This window comes from Blennius ocellaris, assembly GCF_963422515.1.
Source record: "Blennius ocellaris genome assembly, chromosome: 15".
NCBI classification, from domain to species: domain Eukaryota; kingdom Metazoa; phylum Chordata; class Actinopteri; order Blenniiformes; family Blenniidae; genus Blennius; species Blennius ocellaris.
The window spans coordinates 5,081,439-5,108,224 of NC_137664.1; the positions used below are offsets into that span (position 1 = coordinate 5,081,439).

Consider the following 26,786-nt stretch of genomic DNA (forward strand, 5'->3'; position numbering starts at 1 on the left):
TATGTCTGTTCTGCCGGGAAGCTGAAAAGAAGAAGTGAGCGTTGAGTTTTCTTCTGCTGCCTCTGAGCGTACACAGCAGCAGCGGCGCAGAGTGAACCAGCTCATCCTACAATCACTCTTTTTTTTTTCTTTCTCCTCAACGTTCAATTATTTTCTCAGAAGCGGTCTTAATCCGGCGAACCCCTGAGGGAGGACTCGACAGAGAAGAACTAAGGACGTGTGGGAGCTCAGAGTTTTGACAAACGTCTCCCCTTTTTGCTCTGCCTCCATTCGGCTTGTTAGCCTGTTTGCCTTCAGAGACATTTCCTGTGGTCCCGGGAAACATGAGCTTTTTATTGTGAGTTTCACTTTTATTATTTACGCAAGTTTGTGCTTTAATGTGGATATTTAGGTGTGTGAAATATCAACAGTGCCGCCCGGCTTGGACGCTAACTGGCAATAGCATAGCATGGGCTAAGACTACTTCCTGGCACCATCCACATAATTCTTTTAGTACAATAAAGTCTACATTTCTGTTTATTCGGTTCCTCTATTTGTTATACAACACGGATAAACCGTATTCCACGTGGTATTTGAGTTGTATCATGGTCAGTGCAGCCGAGAGCGAATAGATTCAAGCAGTCTTCAGTCTGGCCTGTATATTTGCTGATGGCTGCTCTTGGCTAATTTAGCCCCAGTGTGACAAAACGCAGCCGCCTTCTCTGGCCACATCATACCGCTTCAAACAAGTGTGTATTTTCAATATTTGGTGAGCTCCTATAATGATTGGATTGGTTGTTAAAATCTCTGATTAGACGAGAATCATCTACTTCGAGGGTGTGTGGTTTTAATTTGTCCCTTTGGTTTATATCGTCTCTTGTATGCAAGCGCTAAACGAGTTAAGGTCGATGTTTTCAGCTATTCAAGTACTTGAATGTGTTAAGAATGCACGTATCTAACTTCAAAATAGCGTCAGAAGAGGTCCTGTATATGTTGTGCACATGGGAAACGAGCTTATCCATCAGTGGATGATACAAAGACGTAATCTGCTTCCTTCCTCAGGGTTTCATGTTCCTATGATCAATATCATATCTCATGAGACATAAATATGGATGAAGGCCTTTTACACAAGACCAATAAAGAATGTTTGCACTTAAAACTATCATAAAAAGTTGCGAACAGATCTTGTAGGACTACAAATGTTACATTTCACCTATTGTTTGGGTTTTAAATACCAGACTTTCTTGTCAAAGACTAACTAGTGCACCCTGATTTAATCTTATACTGACCAACAGTCAACAACATGCAACGGTTACTGTGTGTGCAACTGTCACACTTAAAACAAGGGAATTCCATTTTTTTGACCCATTGAAGTCCTGCGCTTCAACTTACCACAGGACCGAGGTAAAGTGAGCTCATTCTGGGAAATCTTGCCAAAGTGAGATCTGGACCTATATGAATGCTGATAATCTTTAGGCACAAGACTGGGCGTCTCTCCTATAGAACAGATGTTTGTTTTCTTTCCCAGATCGTACAATGAGCCCTGATATTCTAACTTTCTATGTTTTCCAAGCAGATATTGTTGAGTGGTGGTGGTTTGTCTGTATTGAATGCAGTTTTGTTTTACTGAATTGATTTACCCTTCATAAGCATGCATATAATATGGAGTGTTTAATTTTTGATAGCGATTGAACTGCAGTTTTATCCAAATAAAACAGTTATGCTGTGATTACGCCAAAATTCCTGTTTAATGGGGCAGCGAAACTGTTGAATGCAGCGCCTCCCGTATGGCCTCATTATACACAGAGCGACTCTGTTGTGGTTCTCCTACTTGATTCTGCTCAATTTCAGCAAAACAAATGCTTTTGCCACCAAACCATCGAAATCTCATGACAAAAAAAATCTGCGTTTTTCGGCCTTCTGTGTGAGCTCATGATTGCACATCGTTTATCACACTGTTTGTCCCTGTCTTCAAAACGTTATTAGCAGTGGAGTCCGTGGAAACAAAACGTTCAAGCCCAAGAAGAATATCCCGGAGGGTTCTCATCAATACGAGCTGTTGAAACATGCAGAGGCCACACTGGGAAGTGGAAACCTACGCATGGCAGTGATGTTGCCTGAGGGCGAAGATTTAAATGAATGGGTCGCGGTCAACAGTAAGCACAATTTCACCCTCTTTTCTTTCTCTACCCTCACTCCTCTTAAGATTCAAGTAAATTTACCTTAACACACCTTTTGATTCTTATATCTTTGCGTCTCATGTTACTGTGTACATCTCTGTGCTTCTCGTGGGACTTTCCCGAAATCTCAATTAGTACACATCACGACTCAGTCCAGATTGAACTATCAGGGTGTAAGATCTTGGCATTCCCTCTAAAGAGCATGTGCTTTCAGGCTGGAAAAACCATTGTGAATGTTAAAAGGCTCTCATTGTCTGTGCTGTGAGAGCCTTGTTTGCTTTCCTCTAAATTGAGACAAATTGACAGTCAGTCAAAGCTTAATTTCCTGTTGCGATGGATTGCCTTCAAGGGAATAAGATGCTTGGTGTTGGGACGCGTTAACAAATGACTATTTGAAAGTGTGTGTGTGTGTGTGGGGGGGGGATTTAAGGCACACACACACACAGATTATTATTTATTTTCTGTTTACACTGCCATCATTGAGTCCTCCGGATTCATTTAAGGGTTGTTGCAGTGGAAGTTTTGAGTCGGCTCTACACAAGCAGTTCATTCTGACTTCCCTTTATTGTGCAACTTTAAAGTGCTGTGAGCAATGACTTCTCCCATGATTACAGCTCACAAGGAGCATTTCACTTCTTCATTTACTTCCGTCTTCTTAAGTTGTGAAAAGCCGGTGAAAGATGACAAAGGAAGACTTGGTCTGGAGACAATGAAAGGATAGTTGATGAATGGAGTTGGAACCTGTCAGAAATGACGCATTGAATCTATCCGCCATCTAATTGAATAATCTTTCCCGATGGGTGTTTCTGTGATTTATTTTGTTGAGTGAGAAAACACTTGTGCACTCCTGAAGTGTAGAAAAATAAACTATTGGTTTTTTGTTGATATACACAACTATAATCTGCCATCATGACTTTCTAGGTCATCTTCTCTTGTCGAAATGGTGGCTCTGTTGTCCGAAGGCTGCGCATCTACTTTTAGGAGGAATAACAGAGCCACTCTGCGACCGTGCTTCCTCTGCTTTGAACGCACCATGTCTTATCCGACTGTAGCAATCTCAACATAAACAGCACTTTTGCCTTTCCGCTTCTGAACGGCAACATATAAAAGACATAAAACTGTACACTTGTAGCATGGGTAATGTTTTGATTTGGATAAAGTGTGGATCAGAAAGAAAGCTGGTAACCTCTCGAGCGGAACTTCACACGGCGCATATGCCATATCAGCTGCTCCAAGTGTATCTCCTGTTGGTGTGATTAGCAAATGGAACACCACCTCGGCCGCTGCCAACACTCAAAATGGATCTCCTCAACTGATGGAGAGCCGAAGTTGGCCGGATGCCTCTGGGAATGAATAACAGTCGGTGCCAGATAGCTTGAAGTGTGCTTTGGTCTACAGTTTGTAGTAAACAGTAAAGTGGGTGCTGAGAAAACTCACGCCAAGTTAGCACACATTGGATGTGTACACTTTTTTTTTTTTTTTTTTTTTATTATAATCCCGGTTTGTTTTTTGTTCCTTTCAGCTGTGGATTTTTTCAACCAGATCAACATGCTGTATGGCACCATCACAGACTTTTGTACAGAGGAAAGCTGTCCCGTCATGTCTGCAGGGCCAAAGTAAGTGCACCTCTTCACAGTTCTTGGGCTTATTAAAAAAAAAAAAAAAAAAAAGTAGCCTACAGTCATACCTTCATGCTTCAATTCTTTAATGCGGTTGGACCAGGCTGAACAGGGTGGGGCAAGGAGTTGAGTTTTGCAGAAATTGGCACGCTTGTTCTCATCATAATGGTAAACACCCCGTGACACAGCTCTGACGATCTGATCCACTACTTTCATGTTTACCTCGGTGGTAAATGATTCAGATCGACTTTGTTGGAGCAGTCAGTGTCGCAAAGAATAACATCTTACTGCCCATTGAGAAATCCATTGGTCTGACATAATGAACCCAGGTGTAATTCTTTCCTATCATCCATGACTCTGGCAGGTACGAGTATCACTGGGCGGATGGAACCAACATCAAGAAGCCCATCAAATGCTCTGCTCCCAAGTACATCGATTACCTCATGACCTGGGTGCAAGACCAGCTCGATGACGAGACGCTGTTCCCTTCGAAGATCGGTGAGATTTACCAGCTGATTACTCAACTTTCAAGGAGAGTTTGTTTATTCATACGTAGAGTTTGTCTCATTTAACTTCCTCAGTGGCAACATAACAGAATTGTCCACCAATGAAATGAGCTGTAACCAAGTTTGTAGCACATAGAGTTGATCATTTATTTTAAAAATGTTGAGAACCTTCCAGACATGATCTTTTCTTTCTTTTTTTTGTGGAGTCGCATCTCAACATAATGCAATAATGTATATTCCAGAGGTTCTGAAATAACCCTTCCAAAACTGTAAACAGTACAAGAACACTGAAAAGAAGCAGCGTTTCTATGCACACCTACACACTCCTCTGCCTCCCAACTCGTTGGGGCTTGTGCTGTCAAGGTGGGGCTTTGTTTTTTCTGGGCGGTAGCCAGCGTGGATTAATGTCTGATGGACCGAGGACATCTTCAGTGGAAAAAAAAAAGTGAACGCACTCCCCTGGAGTAACAAAATTAGCTTGATTGTCTGTGATGTATAGAGCTTTTATTCACCATACCTGAGGTACTTAAAAGCGTTCCACCATTTTCTTGGTAGAAGCTTCTACTATGCTGTGATTAAACAATATACATCTACCTCTTGCACCCATTAAAGCTTTTCATTAAGAGAATGTTAAGTAGTGAGAGATGTAAGTAGCTTCTTTATCTATTGGTTGGTAGTAATGTTTGAATAGTTTGAATAATTAATGCCCAGTTGTAGTGTTGGTGGATTTCCTCACTAAGCTTCTGCTCGGCGCGCCTGAAACGCCACGGAGCTGAGCAGCTGTACTCCAGCGGAGTTTCCTCCCCACAGATGAAAATTTGACACGACGTTCGTGCTGGATGTTTCGGTGTTGTTGTCATAATGGTTAGTGTTTCCCTCACGTCGTGCTGTGACCTGCCTGTGAAGACAGCTGCAGGAGAACAGAGGAGCTGGATTCTAATTTTCTACTGGATTGAAGCAAAAAAAAAAAACACCCATCAAATCCTGTGTGGTTGAATAAATGTTTGTATGTCTCTGCCTGTCCTCGCGTATGGATACGCCCAACGACCATAAATCGAGTATAAAGGAGAAATTGAAGGTGTTTGAAATGATCCAAAAAAATTGTTTTTGTTTTTTTTAACACGCTGTCTTTTGTTCCCAAGGTGTCCCCTTCAAACGCAACTTCATGTCCGTGGCGAAGACCATCCTGAAGCGCCTGTTCAGGGTCTACGCTCACATCTACCACCAGCACTTCGACTCGGTCATGCAGCTGCAGGAGGAGGCCCACCTCAACACATCCTTCAAACACTTCATCTTTTTCGTTCAGGTAAACCGTTGATCTGACTTTTATGTTTCGCTTGAGCGACCCGACCGAGACAAACCGAAGCAACCTTTGCAACCTTGCAAACCGATGCAACCTTTTCTTCTTTTTCTGTCTCTTTTACAGGAGTTCAACCTCATCGACAGGAAAGAACTTGTCCCACTACAGGAGCTGATTGAGAAACTGACAACCAAGGATAGATAAACAGCAATGGAATCCTTGTTTTATTGTTCTTCTAGTTTTTGCACAGATGCCCATCCCACCCTGGCTGTATGTATGCAGTATATACTATATTTCCATTTGGGGAAATGTTTTTAATAAGGCCAGGAAGCAGGAAGGGTCTCGATAGGTTTATGGCACCAGGACTAATGTTATCAGGGATTACACACTTAATTTGAACGAACTACAGATAAACACGAGAGAAATCCCAGTATTCAAGTCATGACTTACATTTAGGCTAATGTGCACATACATTATGCTCAGTAGTTTTCTATCAGACTCCACAGAATTTTCTTCTCTTGGATTCATGGCACATGTGACATTTTCATGTTTTTTTTTTTTTTTTTTTTTTCTTTTTTACTTCCAGCTCACTCACAGGCTAGAATGGTGTGTAAGCAAAGCAGATGCTGTATTATAGAGTGTTATTGGTGTGATAGAAAGAGTATAAGCCAGCATTTAAGCCAATTCAACAATAGTGGCTAGTTATTTTAGTCCTGAATATACATACATACATATATATATATATATATAGAGAGAGAGAGAGAAAGATGTTTCTGGGTCTTGGCTTTGCTACTATTCACATCTGTAACAGCTGATATTTGTCAATACAAAGGAAATCCTAAGTGCCTAGCATGGCTCATAATTGCCCTATATAAACAGTGAGGAGTGTAAGAAGTTAAAGGCCATATACCACGGATACAATTGACATAAACCTAAATTTTCTGCATCGGTTAAGGTTTATTTGGGTCTAAATTCCCTCTTACACCCCTTTTCTGTTTCACCTTGGGGCCACTCGGCGGCTATATTGAGTTCGAGTCTGTTTGCCTGGAGTTCTGTGCAGGTTAAGATAAATGAATGTGTTGGAAGATATAGAAGTGAGAATACTGTCATGTTGGGAAAAGTGATCGCATTGCCAACTGACACGTTCCCCCAAAAATGTATTGGGTAGCGACAAACTTATCAGAAAAGTCTACGAGGGATCTGCAACCATAAATTGTACAAAGCGTCCACAAAAAAAAGACCCGTGTTGGAACTGCACTGATTAAACAGGAACAAGCATTTGGAATTAGGTACTGGTGCATCCCGTGTTATCTCACTAGCCATAAAGCACTTTGAACAACACCCCCCCCCCCCCCCTCGCCTCCCGACCTCTCTTGCCTGAATGTCTCTTCTGCATAGACTGTGCTTTGTGAGAAGATGTGTCATGTGACTGATCAGTGCTGGTTTTCTCCCTCTTATCCCCCCCAAGTGAATGTTGAATGGCTTAACCTCCGACATTGGCTACAAGGCACAAGTGAGATTTGTTACGCTTTTATACAGTCTCGGTTGGTGTGTTGCTGTGCGTCAAGCAGCAGATGCATGACCCCCCCACCCCCACCCGCCCCCACCTCAATCTCAAAGTGTAGTTTACTATGCAATAATTGACATGACACTAAAACGGTTACCGGTTGGCTCATTCATACTTTATACCCGATATTGCCCTTCCTTTATAGTGCGTAATTCAGGTGTGTGATTTAAAAAAAAAAAAAAAAACTAATTAGAATTGCTTCTCTGTCAGCTTTAGTTTTAAAATGAGTGACATGAACGTTTTATATATGAAACCTGTCGGAGAAGTGTGAAACTTCAAGGCACGCGTGTAAATACTGAGGGTTAGAGCTGTCTTGACAGTAATTTTAAGCAAGCATGGAGTGGTCGCTTTTGGTTTATTGAATGCATTGAGTCTTTTTAGAGGCTGCTTTCTTCCTCCCCATTTGGATATTAAAGATCTTGTTTGTTTTTAATTGTTTAGTGTCTTTTTTTCCCCCCTCCCTCTCGTCACATCCTTAGCCAATTACTATGAATGTTACTGCTCACCAGATATCAGAAAATGTAATAACAATCTGGTCATCCTGAAAGCATCTCATCCTTTTGAAATGCCCGCAACATAGCCTATTGCCTACAGTTTTATTTTTTCCTTGACTGTAATAATTGAAATGTTTGTACATAATGGCTTGGTAGGGGTTTTCAATGCTACTGAATTGATTTATGCTGTTTACAAGGCAAATAAAGGTGGTCTTGACTCTTTGAATGAATTGCAGTTTTGTTCACTTGTACTTTTTTTATTTTTACATTTACCCAGAGGTCTGGACATTTGACATATAGAGCATAAATCTTAAGTTATTCAAAAAAGACTATTGTGCATAAAAGTGTGATTATAATCACATTTTCTGCTGTATTTTTGCCCTTGCATCCTTCAATTCTGTCACCTTGAGTTTATACAGCATGAATGCCCAGTGAATAGAAACATATCACAGTTAAGTCTTTTCAGATGTATAAATAGTTGAACGATACATTAATAGTATACCGTGCAATTGTAATGGGACTTTACCGTTATGTAATACTGACGGAAGGCAACTGGTGGCTCTAAATGTGTGATGCAGCAGAGACCTCAAACAAAAGGGTCCATGTTTATTAAGAGACGATTTCAGTGAAAAGAAGAGCATGGTGTCCTGGAAGTGACCTGAGAAGAACCAAAGGTGGTCATACTAATTTCTATCATGCAGTAAGAGATCAAATAAACCATAAAAAAAAAAAATTCACGCACCCTTGCTTTTTTTTCTTCAGAAAAGAGCAATTTGCAGCTTGTGAGCCACAAGTAGCCCTGCACACACGGGGTAATTTCTCCCAAAATAAAAGTTAAGTTGATCGGTGGGAAGGAAGAAGAATCAGTATACAAGCTGTGAATGGCAATTACTATATAAATACTGAGTTACGTAAAGAATTTCTTTGCTCTCTTCACATAGTGTATGGCTCTGCAGCTGCATGACTTCCAAATCTGAAAGAAACATAAGGAAGCAGATTCCAAAACTAGAGGACTATATAACATCATAAATATAATAAACCATTAAATGTTGTGACTGAGTTGATTACATTACATTAGTGCAGGTTTATAAAAATGTTCAGCGCTTTTTTCCCCCTCCGAGTCCTATTTGTAGTCCTTTCTTTCAAGTTCTTACATTATAGAGCCAATGTGAGTCTGAGGTGAGAACAAGCCAACATGGAGGAAGACATTTCAAGCACACAGAAGTCACGTATACAACAAACTGCCCTGAAGCGTCTCAGAAGTCGCACTATGGTTTACTGGACCTGCATTCCTTTAACAGCCAGCTGAGCAGTCAGAACAAGATACGCCCATTGGTGTCTACGCTTAAACGACTTCTAATGCCGGTGTTCTCCCAGGAAGGGGACTGGTGCTTCGATACGTGTCACTACGTGCTTCAGCAAAGGGTAAAAAAAATAACGTTCCACTGAATCATACAGGGAATGGTCACGCTGAAACACACCCATGCAAAATACAGCCATCATTATCAGAACAGCACAAGGACTATAACAAAGCTTTCTTAGAGAACTCACGTCTCTAAGAAAAGTCCACTTTGGTCCTTTCATTGATCATCACATCTGCCCTCTTAATGCGTCACGAGCAGACGCAACATCAGACGTCACTTCTCAGAGGTAGCCATCCGATTTGCTGGTTTCTGCATCACTGGTGGCAAGGGATGTGTGACTTTTGATTGTGTCACAGACTGAAAACCTATAGCTAAGTGTGGAGTTCAGAAATTGACTGATCCCTCACAGGGCAGGCTGGGCCTGGAGCCACACATTTATTAATGTGGGCATGGACGTGTTGGGACACTGGCGCCGAAGAAGCCTGCGCAGAACTGAAGAATTTTCTCTCTGAAAATGGGTAAACTTAGTCTTTCCACACCCCCACACTCAAACTCAAAGCCTTTCCAACACATTGAGCATTGAGTAAATCAGACACTTTAACTATTAGCGCTGTATGACAGGATCTGCCTCGCAAGCGCTTTGCTTCATAACACTTACAGTTAGAAAAAAGTATTTCACTGGCTTTGCTTTACTATATTGTTTTATATTGCTCTTATATGTCTGTAACCCTTTATGTTTTTATGTGTGTGACAAAGGATGTAAATGATCCTTGTGCTGAATCAGGCTTATTTAAACCTTTAAACCTTATGAAAACTCATGAGACTGATTGTACATTAAAATGCACTGTCCTGTCTAAATAAATGAATAAATTAAAACTAAATAAACGAATGATCTGTGAATGACTTAATGCAACTAATTCTTCCCAATTAATTAAAATATATAGCGTTTTGGTGTTGATGACGTCCCTGTCGTGCCACAGGATTAGCGCATGCGCATATTGCAGGCGCGTCTACGGTCACGTCATCAGTCGCTGCCGTTGCTGCTTGGTCGCACTGCAAACAGCTGTTTTTTTGCGCCTTCACGGAAGAGCCGCGCCGCTTCCTGCCGCCAAACTTTAAACAGCAGCAGACGAAGGGGACGTTTGCGCTGCAGCAGCTGCAAGCCTCACTTTAATCAACCAGCCAGGAAAACATTTTCAAAGATATATATTCACCGAAGATGTCTGTAACGCCGAAGAGACCGTGTCCGGACCCGATGAACGACTCCATGGAGAAGAGAATAAAACGCATTTCAATCGAGGGGAACATCGGTGAGTAGATGGAAGCAGATATTACACGTTATTAACAGCATTATGCGTTAACTTGTGTATTAACATATGAGAGAATCGTTGGAGTATTGGTCTGCAACGATTGCATAAAAAAAAAAAATAGTAAGCAATCAACATTTCCCGCCAGTTTCAGCAATACTACAGTCTTTCTTCGTCATCCATATGTGTAAATAAAAAAAGGTAGGTATGTGATGTTCTGTGTAACAAGAGTAAAGTTGTAATATCTGCGCCTTTTGTGCGTGTCTTCAGCGGCGGGTAAATCCACCTTTGTGCGCGTTTTGGAGCAGCAGAGCGCGGACTGGGAGGTAGTACCGGAACCGATCGCCAGGTGGTGCAATGTGCAAACAACAGGCAGCGACTTTGAGGTATTAACACACAGTCAAATCTGCATTTTTAAAGCAAAGTGCACACATAAAAAAGAGTAGGGAATTCACGGGGTTGTAGATCTTAGGAGGAGGAGGAGGGCAAAAAGTGAAGGAACACTTATGATAACAGGAACTGTTGATCTGTATTTAGAGTGCAGCTGCTATATGTCCATATATATGCTCTTGTACCACTACACACACACACACACACACACACACACACACACACACACACACACACACACACACACACACACACACACACACACACACACACACACGGTCCCACCCTGAGCAGATGAGCATGTCATGACCAGGACAAACATCTCTAACCTCCATGCAGCCTCACCCTCAGTCTCTAATGTTTTTCTCTGGTTGTACCCAAGTTTTTTCACGTTTCACAGAGAGCACAACATTTAGAAGTGTATATTAATGTGAGTTTTAAATGTTTTTAACACAAAAAAATGAGATGCTGTAATAATAATCTAGAAAATGATTCCTGGACGCAAACGTTGTAATCAACACTCATCAAAATGTAATAAATAAAAAAAAAAAAAAAGCAACGTGACTATTCTACCATCGGGTTACACTTTACGCAACAATAAATTGTCTATTCCTGCAATAAAAATGCAAATTTGCAACCAGGAAATAATTTATGACTCTTCACGCACCCATTTCTAATGTATTCTAATATATTCAAGCACATAGCTTGTAAGTAAAAACCTCAACCAGCAGATTGCATTGTGTTGCCTATGATCCAGAATATGATTGGCTCTGCTGAAACTGTCTGTGCAACTACTTTTAAGACCAAAAAAAAACCCCAATGAGATAATCTGGTTTTGTAAGAAAGATACTGGCGGAAAGGTAACATTTTCAGACTGTTAAACCATGTGAAAGGGTGTGGGAGTAGTGTAACGTGATAGTGCGGAGGTATTATTGGCATGCACAGCTTCAGCTGACGGAATCTTCTAACAAGACTCCCCTGCTGCCTCACAATGTGTGTGGTTTGGTGAGGCGCCCTCTGCCAGTCAACTCGCAAAAGTGTTTCTGTGCAGTGGGACCAGGGAGTGACGGGCTAAGATGTATGCAAATATCTGTTTTAAAGTGAAAATATGCTCTGAAATGAGGGAATCTTCAAAACCCTCGCAAGCAGAATTGATCTTAAGCTTTGCTTAATTTCTATTAAATGCCATTTCGTTTTCTGAAATGGTTTTTTAAATGTTTTTGGGGTTTTTTTGTATCCGGTGTCAAAATGAGACAAAGCTGAATTGTTACATGTTAATAACTTCAAAGGATATACTTTTATTATTTCTAATTTGTAGGAAATCTGTGCATATAATCAGCAGAAACATTTATAACATAAGAGATATTTACCAAAAAATCAGTATCTTGCGTCTCAGATCCTTGTAGAATTAGAAAATGTTTTTCGATCCAGTATTTATTTATTTAGAAGATTCTTTACTGATATTGGTTATTTTAGCAAAATACACAACTTAAATGATGTACAGCTAAAACATGACTGGCATCACCGGTGTAATGGAGTTATTTGTCAATTACTACTTACAGTAATTTTAAAATGATACAAATTGGCTTTTGTGGCTTTAACAAGGGTTGAAATTAAATAAATCTGAATTGATTTAGGTGATTAACCATTTAAAAAAGCTTGTGTTTGGTTTAAAAAAAAAAGGGGGGGGAGTAATTAAATTATGGATTTACAGCCTCTACATCACAAAATCTTTTAAAATTCAGTGAGTCAAATATGTTCTACCACGTCTTAAAAATGCTGAGCACAGAGAGTTTACTCACTTAATGAATGTAAATGTTTTTGTAATAATAAAGTTCTCCTGTTGCGTATGGAACAAAACCGTGCAGACGCAGCGTCAGCAGAAACTTAAAGCTGATAATTACTGGAAATGTCAGCTCTGATACGAGTGTACTTTCCATGCACCTCCTGTCCGTCTTTATGAGAGACACTAAGGTTTAACCAACACGATTGTTATATATGTCAACACGTGGAACGTGAACTCAGAAAGTGTTGTGAGTGAAAACACAAATCTCTACCGCTGTGCACGCAAGCGCCGTGTTTTTGAGCCTAAAATGAACAATTTGAAAAATTTAATTTCTAAAGCCCTGAAGTTTCTTTACTTTTTTTTTTTTTTTTTATTAACCGTGACGTCCCAGGAGCTGACCACGTCTCAGAGGAGCGGCGGGAACGTGTTGCAGATGATGTACGAGAAGCCGGAGCGGTGGGCCTACACCTTCCAGAGCTACGCCTGCATCAGCCGGGTGCGGGCGCAGATCCGTTCGGCCAATGGGAAGCTGAGAGACGCAGAGAACCCCGTGCAGTTCTTCGAGCGGTCCATCTACAGCGACAGGTGTGAGCGGGGGGACCTGAAAGCAAACTCGCCTGGGAGGCGTTGATCAAAAATGAACGTCATATTTGCTGAATGAGGCACAAATTGCTCGTGTACTGAAACGGTTAGATATAACGAAGGCATAATTTAGGTTTGTGTGTAAATATAAATGATAGGCATTGCCTTGTAAAAGTTGTTCCTTCAATTATAATTAATATTCATTACATGATCTCCAAATTGTTACCCTATTGGCAGATATTACATGACTGGTTGTTTGGTTGCAGTAGAAAGGTCGTCTGGTCGGCAGTGCAGGTTGCCATGGTGACGCCTGTAAAAGGAAGCAGAAGAATAACTTAAGACTCATAGTTTTAATGTCAATAAATGTGTTGATTTTCCTTTATTTTGTCTAAAATCCGTATTCTGTTTTTGGACATTGTTTACCTAAACAGCCAGGGGATCGGCTGATGACATAGTTGCTGTACTTGGAGTGTTGTCGTTGAACGCTTATGTCAAATATATAATAGTATTTTAACTCCAGGTGGCACCATTGTGTTTCACTGTGCGTTAACAAGCAACTCCAGTTCAAGTTAATAATGACATCACTTGTTTCTTTGTTGCTAGAAATGCAAAAATGTTACTAAAAAAAAACCCCAAAACAATTTCTCATGTTTCAGGTACATTTTTGCCTCCAACCTGTACGAGAGCGAATGTCTGAATGAGACGGAGTGGTCGGTGTACCAGGACTGGCACGGGTGGCTACATAACCAGTTTGGCAAGCACATTGAGCTGGACGGCATCATCTACCTCAGAGCTTCCCCAGAAGTACGTCACCGACTTTGTGCGCATTTCTTTTTCTTTTTTCTTTTAAATAGAGAACTGATTTTTTTTTTTTTTTTTTTTTCTTTGAAGACCTGTTTGGAGAGGCTGCACCTCCGAGGTCGAGAGGAAGAGCAAGACATCCCTCTGGAGTATTTGGAGAAGCTGCATTTCAAGCACGAGAGCTGGCTGCAGCACAAGACCCTGAAGTAAACGTCCACGTCGTGCAGTGAACAGTAGCAGTGTTTGTAAAAACCGAACAAAAGGTCTTGAGGTTTTCTTTTTTTTTTTTTTTAAATCACGCCCTGTTAAGTCCCCGAAAGAAGAGAAAGACTCCATTCATGTAGCATCCCCGGGGGGGGGGACGACAAAACACGAGCACTTTGATGCTTGTGACCATCATGTGTTATTACTACTTAATGTACCTCCTGTGGATTAATGTGAAAGGTCTCAGTCGTTCCACACTCGAGGGCGTTTACTCATCTCACCTCACGTACAACCGTTTTTTTTGTTTGTTTGTTTTTTCCCGCTACATTATTTTATTTATTTTTAGAGATGACTAGCTCCAGTTTTGGGTTATGAAGTGAAGTAGAGAGGATGTAGAATGAAGGTTACTTGTGGACCAATACATTTGAATCGACCCATCCTTTAGCTGCAAGGTTACTTTTGATTCCCGTTAATTCCTCAACGCTGAAGCCCTCATTTCTGATGAATGGATGAGTGCTTCAAAATATTGGCCACAAAGTGGTTTCTGTGTGTGAAAGCCATGAAGTTGTTTTTTTTTCTTCTTTTTTTTCTTTTTTAAATTAAAGTTACTAACTTAATGACGTCTCTGCTTCCAGGATGGAGTTCGAGTATCTTAACGACGTGCCGGTCCTGACGATGGACGTCAACGAAGACTTTAAAGAGAGCGACAGCAAGAGCGCCGACATGATTGAAAAGGTGAATTATTCAACCCACGAGATCTGAAAGGATCAAATCAGGGTTCATTCGCGCAATCAATTTCTGGAGATTTAATGAACTCAGAACAACAATACTGTGTTTCACACATGATCTGTATCTCAACATGTGTAGATCGTATAGAGACATACTGAGGGTACAAAGCGTGAAAAATGCAAACACAACGGTAACAGCTGGTGTGAATTAGGGGCAAGAAAATGAGCAACAACATATATTTAAGTGATGATATTAATCTTAAATCTGATTATTTCAACCCAAAATTATTGCATGTTCATTGGCCAGCCCCAGTTTTATCTATATTATTTTTGCCGTTTTTGAGTACTTATACTATGTTTATTTGTGTGATATTATTGCGTCTATATATTTTTTGCTTTTGACTTAAATGCAGAGGTACCTATTTAATGTAGTTTCACGCTTATGTATTAAGAAAAAAATTTATTAATGTAGCTTTCGTACATAGAATGCAGCTCAAAGCTTAAAAGGAGGTCAATAAAATTGAACTTTAGTCTTTAAACTATTGATAGATATGATAGAAAAATACATTTCAATGAAACAGCTACTATATTTTAGCAACCAGAACATTAACATGATAAAATGTCAAACGTATTGAATAAACAGCACTTTCTCATCTTACAATATTTTTTAGATATCAGGTATTTCTTTATGCTTTCATTCTTAAAAAAGTCAGAAATCTCCCGTTAAAGGTTTTGTTTGTTGATTTCCATTTTACATGAGCTGACGAGAGCCTTTTGGAATATTTCTTCTCTGGTACTCTGAAATCAGGCGATGTGATCTGTTCAGAGTTTGATCTTTAACTCCAAGACACACGCTCACATGCCACAGCGTCGGTCATTAATTCATATTCTGTACCAAGGGGCCGATGTTAGCTGACTATAAGGGAAGGCAGGGCACCTTGGGACAGACACAGTGGGATCGCGAATGACCAAAATAAAGGTTAAAGCTTATTAAGCAGCTTTGTTTTTTTGTTTTTTTTTTAGGTGAAGGAGTTCCTGAGCACGTTGTAAACGTCCTCAGATGATGGGACGATTGAAACGACGCCTGATAGGAAGAAGAGCAGCACTCGTTTTTAATATTATTTAAATGTAACATTGACAATTGTTTCGTTGTTTTTACTATTCTGTGGTTAAAACTGCTTCGATGGGCATTTCTTATTTTTTTTTAACTGTCCCTTTTTTTATAAATATATTTATCCATGGTTTTCTGTGCGCAAATGAACTTTATGTCTTAAAGACAATACACTTTAAATACTTGAATTATTGTCTGTGTTTGTGGCTAGTTTCTTTTCCTGCAACTTATAACTGTTAAGTTTCTCCTGTGACTTCCTGTCGCCACACAAAAAAATGTAATTTTCCAAATCAATTTAAGCTGTCTATTTTAAAATTTTGTGTAGTGTTGCTCGACTTGCTTTCTTGTTTGACTAAAGTACCACAGATAATATTTGCAATGTGTGGGCTAATTCATAGGTTGTGTGGTGAGGGATGCCGTTGATGTATATTGTCTTATATCATATATATGCGAAGCAAATATTGTTTGAGATACGCATTTCTTGTATACCTCAGTCTTTCACAGGCGATGTCTGGAATTTCAAGTGACAAATGTGTTTATTTTAAAATGTTTTTTATAGAATAAAATGTGCCACATCCAGGGAGTGAAACTAAATTGCATGTGTATGCCACTGCTTTCCACTATATATTGAACCACGTGATGCAGCAGAAGAGCTTTTTGAGGACTTTTTTCACTGCTTTTGGACTGACCTCGCCACTTGCACTGAAAACCGGCGTTCCTCAGGGCGGGTCCCCTATGCCTGTAGGTGCAGTCGGGCCCACAAAAACATCCAAATTGCTCACTGGTAGAAGAAGAAGGTCCTGAAGTAAACAGGTGGTTTCCATTCATTCAGGTTTCTTGGTTTCCTCATTTCTGATGAGTTTTTGGCCACATTAAACACAAAACATGTCAAATTCTGCAAGCTTGTTTTTTTCCCTCCTAACAGAATTTGAGAGGTTTATTCAATCCACCACAGGTCACAGTGTCTTCATATCTAAAGATTTTTGCATATCCACCACATTCATGTTTCCATGTAAAATAATGTTCCCACTCGGTATTACTGCGCACAAACTTTTTGTCACGCCTTTCCCCTCCCTGGTAGATATTTACACCTGCTTCTGCCTCAGTAAAGCACAGAACATCATGGGCAGCTCACACACTGCTGTGTTTCACCTGTCTGACCTGTTGCAGGGGCGACAGGTGCTTCAAAAATCCTAAACTCAAATATGTATCGACTGCAGGTTGCAGACTGCTTCCGCTCGTGAAGTATTCGTTTGCATTTTTGCGTTTCAGTGTGTTATTTGTGTGAAGTTGTGTAGAATATTCCTGCACTTGGGAAGGCGAAGCTCTATTGGCTTGTATCGCTTAATAATTTTATAGTTCGGTTGTTTTGGAAACAAGAAGCCGTTGTTTAATGTAGGAACAAAATCTGCTTTTAGGTAAATAAAATCAAATGTGAAGAAAAGAATTCTACTTTTGCCAAATAAATACTTTTAATTGAAATTAAGTAATATGTACTTGAGTTTTTGTACCTTCGCTCACATATTTTACCTGGCCTCCATCTTTTATTGCAGGTGAGGACTGTTGAATTACCGACCCTTCAAAAAGAAAAGTATTGTTGGAAATGGAGTTGAATTGAATGTGGACCAACACACAGACCACACTTCAAAGGGTTCAGCCTAAATTAAATTACTGTGATTCCTCGACCTCCAGCAGCTGTAGAGTGCTGCACTGTCCCTGGTATGTGAATAGGATGGGTTAATTCCATTAAATTTCTAATCAAAATTTGACGTCTGGAGGATTAAACTGGGCCTACCACCACCTGGAGTTAACTTCTCTCATAAAGGCCTACACACTGTTATGTCTGTGTCTATATAGAGACTACAGAAGATGTTTGAGTGTAAATAATGTCTATTTTGACATTAAAAGTTGCAGATCTTCTACCTGCTGTTCACACACCTCTTCCAGAAGATGTCGCTAGTTCACATGTCTATCGACTATTTTTGACTTTCTCTGCTTGCATTTACCTGGTAGTTCCAATAGGATTTAAGTAAATCATCCTGAAATAGCTGCTACAATGTTCAGTAATAGCAAAGACTAGAATAAATAACATATGTATAGACTTTCAGGCACACTTTAAGGAAACATGGAGGGCCAGAAATAACACTTTTGGAGGTTTTTGATGTATTTCTATGCTTTACAAGTTAAATGATTGCATCGTTTATGTGGCTTGGATGACTCCAACTTCAAATCACTTTTTTTTCTTTTGTTTATTAACTGATATATTTTAAAGATTACGTTCCTTGTGTTATAGAATAAGGAAACTTTGAATCGCTTCATGGGGAATTAACTTTAAAAACAATGATCATTTTTTGTTGTTTTTTAATAGATGTGATTTATTCTCAGTGACAAAGTGTTTAGAGGAAGGAGCGTTTGGAGGAGTTTGGTGCGCCTCCCTGCGGGCGGTGTGACCTCCTCCTCCTCCACCCCCAACCCCGGTGGCGTCACGCAGGAGGCGGGATGGCACTTTAAATATGGAAAAAGACACGCTTCGCACGGAGTCTCCGAACACGCTTCCAAGCAGACACAAAAGCAGCCTTTTCTCTCCAAAGATGTTACCCCCCCACGACCCGAGGAAGGAGGTGTCCCGCGAGATATGAGGATTGCGTTTTACGCGTCAAGTTTGGTTTGTAGAGTCGAAGAGATCATCCCAGCGAGATAGCCCCAGCTCCTCGAATTCGTTCTTTTCTTTTAACACAAAAAAACCCCAACTTTTCTTGGCCCGAGACGCGCGTCAGCTTTTAGAGTAGGTGAATATTTTGAGAGGACGACGGCTTCTGGACGCCAAACTGATCAACTTTGAGGACGAAATCTATTCACAATGAGCTCCGACAAGAGCAAGTAAGTTTATGGTTTCGAAATGTCGAGGTGTGTTGGGAAGTTTTGTTGGTTAAACAACAGATTTGGGTCAGGTGAAGGTGTGAAACAAACTGGATTCTCGTATATACATTACGCGCAAGTGTATAAGAACTTAATCGGAACGTTTTCTGTGCGTAAATTGTCTATTTTAGGGACCTCCTTTGTTGTTTTCGGCCATTTGTGCCAATTGTACATGCATCTAATGTTTCAGTTTTGAATATCCCAAAAAAATTTAACTGGTTCGCACTTATTCTCGCTTCTGTACACCTGAATTATCACAACTATTTATAGGTGTCTGAAGTCTTGCGAGTCAGAAAGTGTGGGGGGGCTAAACCAAGCAGGACATCGGTCCACCTTAACCCGAATTTTGTAAAAACTTCTCTAAGATATCAATTATATTAGCAAAAACGCATAATTCATTGGCGTGAAACCCTCGTCTTGGATCATAAGCCTCTGTTGCAGCACCGCTGTGGCTCTGAACGGACGGTAATCTATTTTCCCGAGAAGCTGTCACTACCAATTAGAGAGGGACGCGGAGCGCAGGTCAGGCGGTTGAGAGGTGCATCTCCGTTAAAGAAAGCACACACACATACACACCATGTGGTGTGTGAGCTCTCCAAATATCCACGCGGGCCAACGTGGTGCGTCCCCGCATTGCGCAATGACGCGTGTGTTTGTGCCGCAGCCTCAACAAATCACACGCCGCGCTTCCAGCCAAACACGGAAATTCGTGTGAAATTAGGTTTTCTTTTCTTCTTCTCGAACACAAAGTGTAAATCCTCTGGAGATTTTTAAATCACAAGGGGTTGATCCCCTAAATAATATGGATTTGAGAGACTTCACTTGTGGCGATAATCTTTCCTTTCTTAACAACTGAAACTGTAAAAACACAAGCTGATTCCTCATTCTTCTGTCCTTGTAGCCGTGACACCTGCTTTGCAACAGGGAAATGCTTTACTGTTCTTTGTGTCTACTCATTTACTCGAATGACTGTTCCTCTGGGTGCCGTCTGGAAGCTGAAATGCTCTTTTGTGCCTCTGATGAGTGATGCAATGAGTAATTGGGTATAAGTCCACTTCCTTGAACATTCAGGTTTAAGAAGGAATTCCAAAAGTCAAGGAACATGTCAAGCTTTAATCATAAAACGCACCTTCATTATATAAAGTCATTGAACTTCTGCCCGTGTCCTTTTTGAATGAAGCCAATTCAAGGTTGGGGGGAAAAAAAACCTGTAAACTTCAGAAGTTTTATTGCTTTCATGTTTACTTTAATAGTAATCGCTGTGAATCAAAGCGCTCATTGCACTCCATTGCAGCCCGTTAAATTCACTCTGACCTATGAGTGTCGGTGTGGCAATTAAAATGTTTTACAGTCACCCTTTTAAGCAGATCTGGAAGCTTGTTTTTGGTGGGAGTATCACTTCTGCGGCTCATAAATCAACACTTTCCATGCTTGTTACGCCGGCAGTGGAGGAGAGGGAGAGAAGGAGGGGGTGCACCTACCGCCGTGGTAAACCTGGCTGGTGGGATTGGATGCGTCATTCTGTAAAGAGATGGGGATGATCCCTGATCCCCAGCAGCTGATCCCAGCTCCTCACGCACTGACAGGTTTATCCAGCCTCTCTCGAGGTCACCGGGAAACCAGCGCAAAGTGAGAAGTTCACCGGCCTGGGATGAAGGCGGCTGATTTGTTGTGAACGTCATGCACATCTTGGGTTTTTTTTCTTTTTCTTTTCCTCTCCTTGTTAAATTAATCAGGCGCAGGAAAAAAGAAAAGAAGAGAAGATCAAGAAGATTTTCTGCATTTGTAGTGACGTGAATGAGGACGTGGAATCTTATCTGCTTTATGTTTTCAAACTGAAGATGTGCATTTTTTTTAATGTTTAGGGTATCAGATTCTTGATTTCAACTGGAGTTGCTTTGACTTTGCAGAGTTTATCACATAAAGCATTGTCAGTTACCCCCCACCCACCCACCGATATCCCAGTTCTTCCTACCCGTGCCACTCGGTCTAAGTGAGGAAAGCTTAGTTCTCCCTCTACATCCTGGAAGCCTGCGTACCACCTGTGGCATGTTTCTCATCATTAGGGTTTCCTTGGTTGAGGCCGCAGCGTGGAGTGATTAAACACGACTCCTCGGACTGGCTGTAACCAGCAGTAAACCTGAAACATGAGCTGGCTTTGCTCTCCTGTGTGGCCAACGGTTTTTCTGAAGGCCCTCTCACTGCGTTACACGACCTGCCTCCATTGCGCCTCATCAGCAGCACTTCAGTACCTGTTCCAGAGGCGACGCACCGAAACGCGGACTTTCCAATTTGCTCACTGAATGTCAAAGAATTAAAGTAGCCACGCCCATTTGTTTTTAGAGCTATCTGTGTGTGTCTTTTGATAATCTTCAATGACGCTCGGGTTGTCTTGGTGTGTCTGATTACGTAGTACTCGCCCGCAAAAGGAAACGGCGTGACAAAAACTTGTTCCGTGAAGTTGAGGGCATTTCCTGTGCACTTTGTCCTGGGAGACAGAGGTCATTAAGTAAATTGTCACACTGAGAGACATGTGGAGCTTTTACAGGAGACAATGGCCACATTAATATTACCTATAAGCTTGGCACCAGACCTCAGCCACTCCTCCTCATCGCTCGTTTGATCTGAGAGCTTATGGCTGGACATTACGCCCGCTATCAGCGATATACCACAATCTTCTCAAGGCCAGATATCGTATCCACCGGGGAATGTAGATGTGCCAGCAGAGCAGTTAGAGGAACAAGTTGTATCCTTCCTGACTGTGTTTATTTAGTGATTTTGTACACCGTGTTCATCCCATGTTAGTTTCCACCAATTGAAAACTAACATTTCACATTTCTGTTAAGAAGGAAGTAATTAAGCAGTTTCCATACCTGTGCACTTTCCCTTGGATTTGTATTAATTGACATATTGCCACAACATGAGTGTAGCAAAGGTTAGTGTTGAATTCAGTTTATGCCTTTATGGGTTTGTTTTATGTGACTTCCCCAGTTTTGAGATCTATTTCTCTTCTGAACACAGAAGAAGAAAAATGTTCATAACATGGATTAGTCCACACTTGGCTGAACGAGGAGAGCCACATTCCTTCCTAAGTTCTTGGAAAAATGAGGCTGCACGATCAAAGAAAACTTCAGTTCATGGAGCAGATGAGGATGTTTTCTGATGTTGTTGTGACCCAGAAGTGCACGTGAGGTCTTCCGTGTGCACTCGAGCCACCAGTGTGACTTCCTGTTGCAGGTCCAAGTTTAGGTTTTAATTGGTTAATTTGCAAATTTATTCCACGCATTTATGGAAAACAAAAGTACACGGTGCTCATGAACAGAAAGTTCCCAAATGATGTCGCAATTTGAAAATGTGGAGTTGAGAGTTAAGTGTGATGCGATGGTCTGAAAGTCCAGCGCTCGGCAAAAAACCATGAACAATAAATGAGCAGAGCTGCATGTGTTTTGAATATTCTCTGCAAATTCTTCGCAGCTGTTGTTGGTGCTGACAGTTCACTGCAGTGATGTCTTCTGGGAATAAATTGTCCCTGCATTTGGAAGTGCTTGTTTTTGTACAATGGACTTAAATAAGAGACGCCAAAAACAAAGCATTATATTGAAATGTTGCTGGTGTTCCCAGAGACTATCCATGTTTGCACAGGGAGAACATGCTAACTTTACATAAAAAGCCCCCCTCGGTCTTAGAAACGAACTTAGGCCTTTAAATCATGTGGTGACAATAACTATCACTCTTCCAATGTGCCACCCTGTGAGAATGCCATTGCATCAATAATGCTGCACTTTTAACATAAGAGTTGAAAGTCCCTAAATGCATGTTGGCAAAAGCTCAAAATTAACTTGGTAAAGCTGCAAACAAATGGAAATTTAAGTACAGGTGCATTAAACCCAGAGTTTGAACAATGTTTTTGAGTCATTCGTCTCAGGTGTTGTTACAAAATATTGCATGTGGGCTGCAAAGTAATGATTGAAATCAAAACTAGAAGTGCAGTGATATTACTTTCACTTCTTCCTCTGATCTGTCAGTATCTTTCATCTTCATTTTTTTGTCTTTCCTGTTTAAAGTCGACAAGCTCATAAATGGAAGCACATTGACTTCACTAGTCTCATGTTGTTTGCTGAATTTGTCTGCTGTAAATTAATATAAAAAGGAACATTGCAAAGTAATACACAAGTAAGTAATTACAGAATTAATATATGTGGATTTTACACACAAAAAAAGTTTATCGCAAGGATTATGCATGATGCAATGGCTCTCATTTGTAACGCTTTTCTCTGTATTTTGCTTCTCAGGATGGAGGATGAGGCAGTTTTGGACAGAGGAGCAGCCTTTGTCAAGCATGTGTGCGATGAAGAGGAAGTAGAAGGTAAGGAGAGCGATAAAACTCTGAATTATTGTGACGACAGACTCATGACAAGCAGGCACTCGCATGCAGCATTCTGCAAATGTGAAACTTGTCATTGCTCAACTGCTGGCGCACAGATCGAAAATCTAGACTGGAGCTGACGTTTCCGCGCAGAACAATATTTCCTCTTCAAATGTAATCCGGTCCACTGCTTGGCTGTCGGCTAAAGCAACAAAATAATTCCTATGGAGACACCCTCATGAATTCATTCAGACGTTCACATGTTTCACAAACCACCACACCAGGAGGGCAAACAAAGGGAGTGAACATCAGCTGTCCTGGGCCTCGCCTCAAGTGCAACAGTTGTAAAATCTTTTTGCTTCTCATGCGTGAACGTTTGGAGGTTTATGACGTCGGGACTCAGGTGAACTCTGCCTGGAGTCGCGGCTGACCAACTCAGGGCTCGCGTGAGTGGTGAACATTTGTCAAAGCTTCAGGCCCACTTGTGAGAGTTTTCTCTCCCCTTCTTTGTAATTGCTTCCTGAGAGACATTAAGTCACTGCTTCCTGTATGAGCCGCAGTATCGGAAGTTGTTGACGTGTATTTAGCTTTGCAGTGACTGACTGATGAGGCACCGTATCTTTTCCCGAGAGGAGAAGATAGTTTGACAAAACCATAAATTACCCTGAAAATGACTTGAGCTTTGCCATAGGTGAAAAGAAAACACACATTATAGCCTCTGTAAGACACGCAAACATTTCGCAGCACATCACCGAGGGCCTCCATTGTTTGTGGTCTGCCTGTGGAAGATAAGGATTACCAATATCCAGGATTAATGTGATTTCCTTTTTAGCCGCGAATGTAATCTGATCTGCATTCCCCCGCATTGTCTTGCATTGTCACAGGTCACCACACTGTGTACATTGGTGTGAACGTTCCCAAGAGCTACCACCGGAGGAGACGCCACAGACGCAAGTCGAGCCACAAGGAGAAGAGGGAACGGGCCGAGCACAGCACGGAAGGATACAAGTCCGATGGCGAGAACGTGGACGACTTCTCTGCGAACGCCCTCAAGCCTCTCAGTGAGTCCTGCAGCGTGAGGTCGAGTGACAACCGTCCAATGTACATGAAGCAATTCCCCAAAACAACTTGAGATTCGGGCTGCCACTAATGATTATTTTAATAATCAATTCCTTGGTCAATAATTTTTTCAATTAATTGATGAATCGGTTAAAAAAATTTTTTAAAATTGTAGGACCAGTTGATATTGAATGAGCCAAACACCAAATATGTTATAGTTATTAAAAAGAACATAACTGAACCAATACAAAGATGCATACAATATAAATACATATACAAGATTAAATAACATTTAATTTACTTCAGGGACCACATACAGTCCAGTTTCATCCTGAGTGGACTAGACTGGTAAAATATTATAATCTATAATCACCTTTAAATTTACACTTCAATGTTTTTCTTTGTTGTGGTCACTGTGTATGTAATGAAATTGTCTATTTTTACAAGATCAAAGAGTTGGTACTGAAAATTACTACAATCTCAACATAAAGTCGCGCAGAACACCGGGCAGCAACTTTTAATAATCAAATTTTAGCAATTGTTATCAATTCGTTGTTGCAGCCTGACTTGAGATCATGAGTTGAAGTGCAGTAGCTCTCTGGAAATGACAGGATGTTGTTGCTGAGGAGGAAGAGAAATGGAGAGAGAGAGAGAGAGAGAGAGAGAGATGGGGCGGGGTGGCAGCAGGAAAAGCTTGTAGAAACCCACACTCAACTAAAACAGTTGCGCTAAAGACTGTGAGCATGTCGAGGTCTAATCTGAAAATTGCATCGGCTTTGGTTAATGTGTGTAAAGTGAACACAGAGTAGTATGATCCATCACCTCGGTGGGATTTAGCAAGAACGGGTTCTCAGACGGTAACAACCAGGTGGACCGCAGAGAGGAAGCACTGAGATGGAAAAGGGAGGCCTGACACGACCTTCTCTTTAAAGAGAAGGAATGTTCTTGCAGATAGACATTTGGAGTGATGTTTCATGACGGCTCCAGAATTTATATTGTTCAGCATGCTCTGATGTTGCCTCCACCATTCTGTATCGCTGGTTTAGACATAGAGAATTAAGTGTGACCGTAAGAACAACAAAGCGACGTATATAAATCTGTTTGACCTACTCTATTCTTACATATTGGAAGTAGAGTATATGGCGATACACTTGAAAAAGTACTGAATGAATAAATTCCTCTTCAAAACGTTTTTTTTTTTTTACAAACTGCACAGTAAATCTATCCGTTGATGTAAATATCTTGAAGTCTCCTCCTGCGAGATGAGAAGCACACCAGATGTCTCTCCCTGTACATAGAAGCTTACTAAAGTGGCGTGGTAGAAAGATTAATCCTGCAATTGTGTTCCAGAGCAAGGGGAATTATAATTCTGAGGGACTTCTTTAGATCCAGGTTCGGATTTATAGTCAGAACTCTTGAGAGTTGCTACTTGGGGAAATTCCCATCTCTGATGTGGGAGCGTTTCAGTGATATGTCATATAAACAGCCCACAGATTAGTGATGGGTTTGAAAGTGAATATGTGGAGAAAATGCATTTCTTTTAATCTGGTAAACAATATACCCTAACACAAAGGACGTTTTGATATTTCATTTGGACTGATATGTTTGTTTGTTTATTTATGGTGCGTATCGGAAAGAAATACTTTTTAGCCTTCAGATGCATCCTGTCAATTATTCCTCTCAGATTTTCCCACATAATTCAGATGGGAAGTTTTGAGTTGACCAGTATGTATTTTCCTTAACTGACTACTAACACCAGTGGGAACGATTGAATCCAGTAGTTGTTTGAGGTATTGTGCAGGTTTAGCACCAGTTTATAGTAAATGAGCCTTGTAATTGTATATTGCTTTGATGCAACCTCTGTACCATCACATAAACATCTTCTTTTTTTCCCAAGAATTGCCTTAACAGTACAACAATAATTAGCCAGCCATGTCGTTATTATTCACAATCCTTGAATTGGCTCTTAAAATGGCATAATCGGAGGGTCTTACTCAGCGTATCGGGATAAGTCACGCGCACAGGAGGAGGAAGGGCAAAACGTTTGCCTCCCCTGAACTCATCAGGGCGTGTGTGAACAATGGGAGCAGTGCCACGTACCCAAGGGCTGCCGGAATCAAGGTAAGCTGGTAATTCCACTGATATCTCAGTGATCCTAAGGGCAGAAATTGAAAAAAAAAAAGACAGTATTTTGGAGTTGTATATTTAAACAAAAGCTCAAAAGATTGCAGCGAGGGAGGTTTAGCTTTGTTTGCAAGTTTCTGTGTAACATTTTTTTCTGAAGATTAATTAATTAATCGTTTGGGAAAAGCGTCTCTAAAAAAAAAAAGAAAAGCAAATGCTGAAACATGCCAAAACCTTTAGGAAAGTGAAACTGTGTAACGTGAGCCAACAATCAATTAAATAAACTTGCAGGACTAGTTTGTTTTGTGGTTTTTTTCCAACCACAAGAGGAAAGTTTATCCTGTCCGGTTGGCTGCAAACAGGCTTATGCTTGTATCGTATGTGTGGTTGACACTTTTCC

General features: G+C 40.8%; 3 protein-coding genes across 5 annotated transcripts in view; all 3 read left to right on the forward strand.

The window, feature by feature from the left end:
- Nucleotides 1–51: 51 nt before the first annotated feature.
- Nucleotides 52–7,871, forward strand: LOC308140594 (MOB kinase activator 1B). The gene is made up of 6 exons (XM_080510436.1): nucleotides 52–337; nucleotides 1,966–2,135; nucleotides 3,682–3,775; nucleotides 4,143–4,276; nucleotides 5,427–5,590; nucleotides 5,711–7,871. The coding sequence occupies exons 1-6, from the start codon at nucleotides 324–326 to the stop codon at nucleotides 5,786–5,788; spliced, it is 654 nt and encodes a 217-aa protein (XP_080366562.1). The 5' UTR covers nucleotides 52–323; the 3' UTR covers nucleotides 5,789–7,871.
- Nucleotides 7,872–10,228: 2,357 nt separating this feature from the next.
- On the forward strand, nucleotides 10,229–16,052 carry dck (deoxycytidine kinase; the record flags this gene model as incomplete). Its single annotated transcript, XM_080510100.1, has 7 exons — nucleotides 10,229–10,319; nucleotides 10,587–10,702; nucleotides 12,884–13,077; nucleotides 13,731–13,878; nucleotides 13,966–14,081; nucleotides 14,715–14,814; nucleotides 15,831–16,052. 7 exons carry the CDS (start codon nucleotides 10,229–10,231, stop codon nucleotides 15,855–15,857), a joined length of 792 nt encoding a protein of 263 aa, XP_080366226.1. The 3' UTR covers nucleotides 15,858–16,052.
- Nucleotides 16,053–18,615: 2,563 nt separating this feature from the next.
- The window catches only part of LOC308140731 (electrogenic sodium bicarbonate cotransporter 1-like), a 34,759-nt gene continuing 26,588 nt past the window's right edge, over nucleotides 18,616–26,786 (forward strand). For all 3 annotated transcript variants that reach the window (XM_080510631.1, XM_080510632.1, XM_080510630.1), the window contains exons 1-3: nucleotides 18,616–18,798; nucleotides 23,130–23,203; nucleotides 24,088–24,264. In XM_080510631.1, the coding sequence (XP_080366757.1) occupies nucleotides 18,779–18,798; nucleotides 23,130–23,203; nucleotides 24,088–24,264 (271 nt within the window). In that variant the 5' untranslated portion in view covers nucleotides 18,616–18,778. The remainder of the gene's footprint in view (nucleotides 18,799–23,129; nucleotides 23,204–24,087; nucleotides 24,265–26,786) is intronic.

Excerpts from the sequence above, each read along its gene's own strand:
- LOC308140594 (XM_080510436.1), top strand. Across the intron at positions 2,136-3,681 it reads TGAATGGGTCGCGGTCAACA|CTGTGGATTTTTTCAACCAG; the intron begins GTAAGCACAATT and ends TGTTCCTTTCAG. Across the intron at positions 3,776-4,142 it reads GTCATGTCTGCAGGGCCAAA|GTACGAGTATCACTGGGCGG; the intron begins GTAAGTGCACCT and ends TGACTCTGGCAG.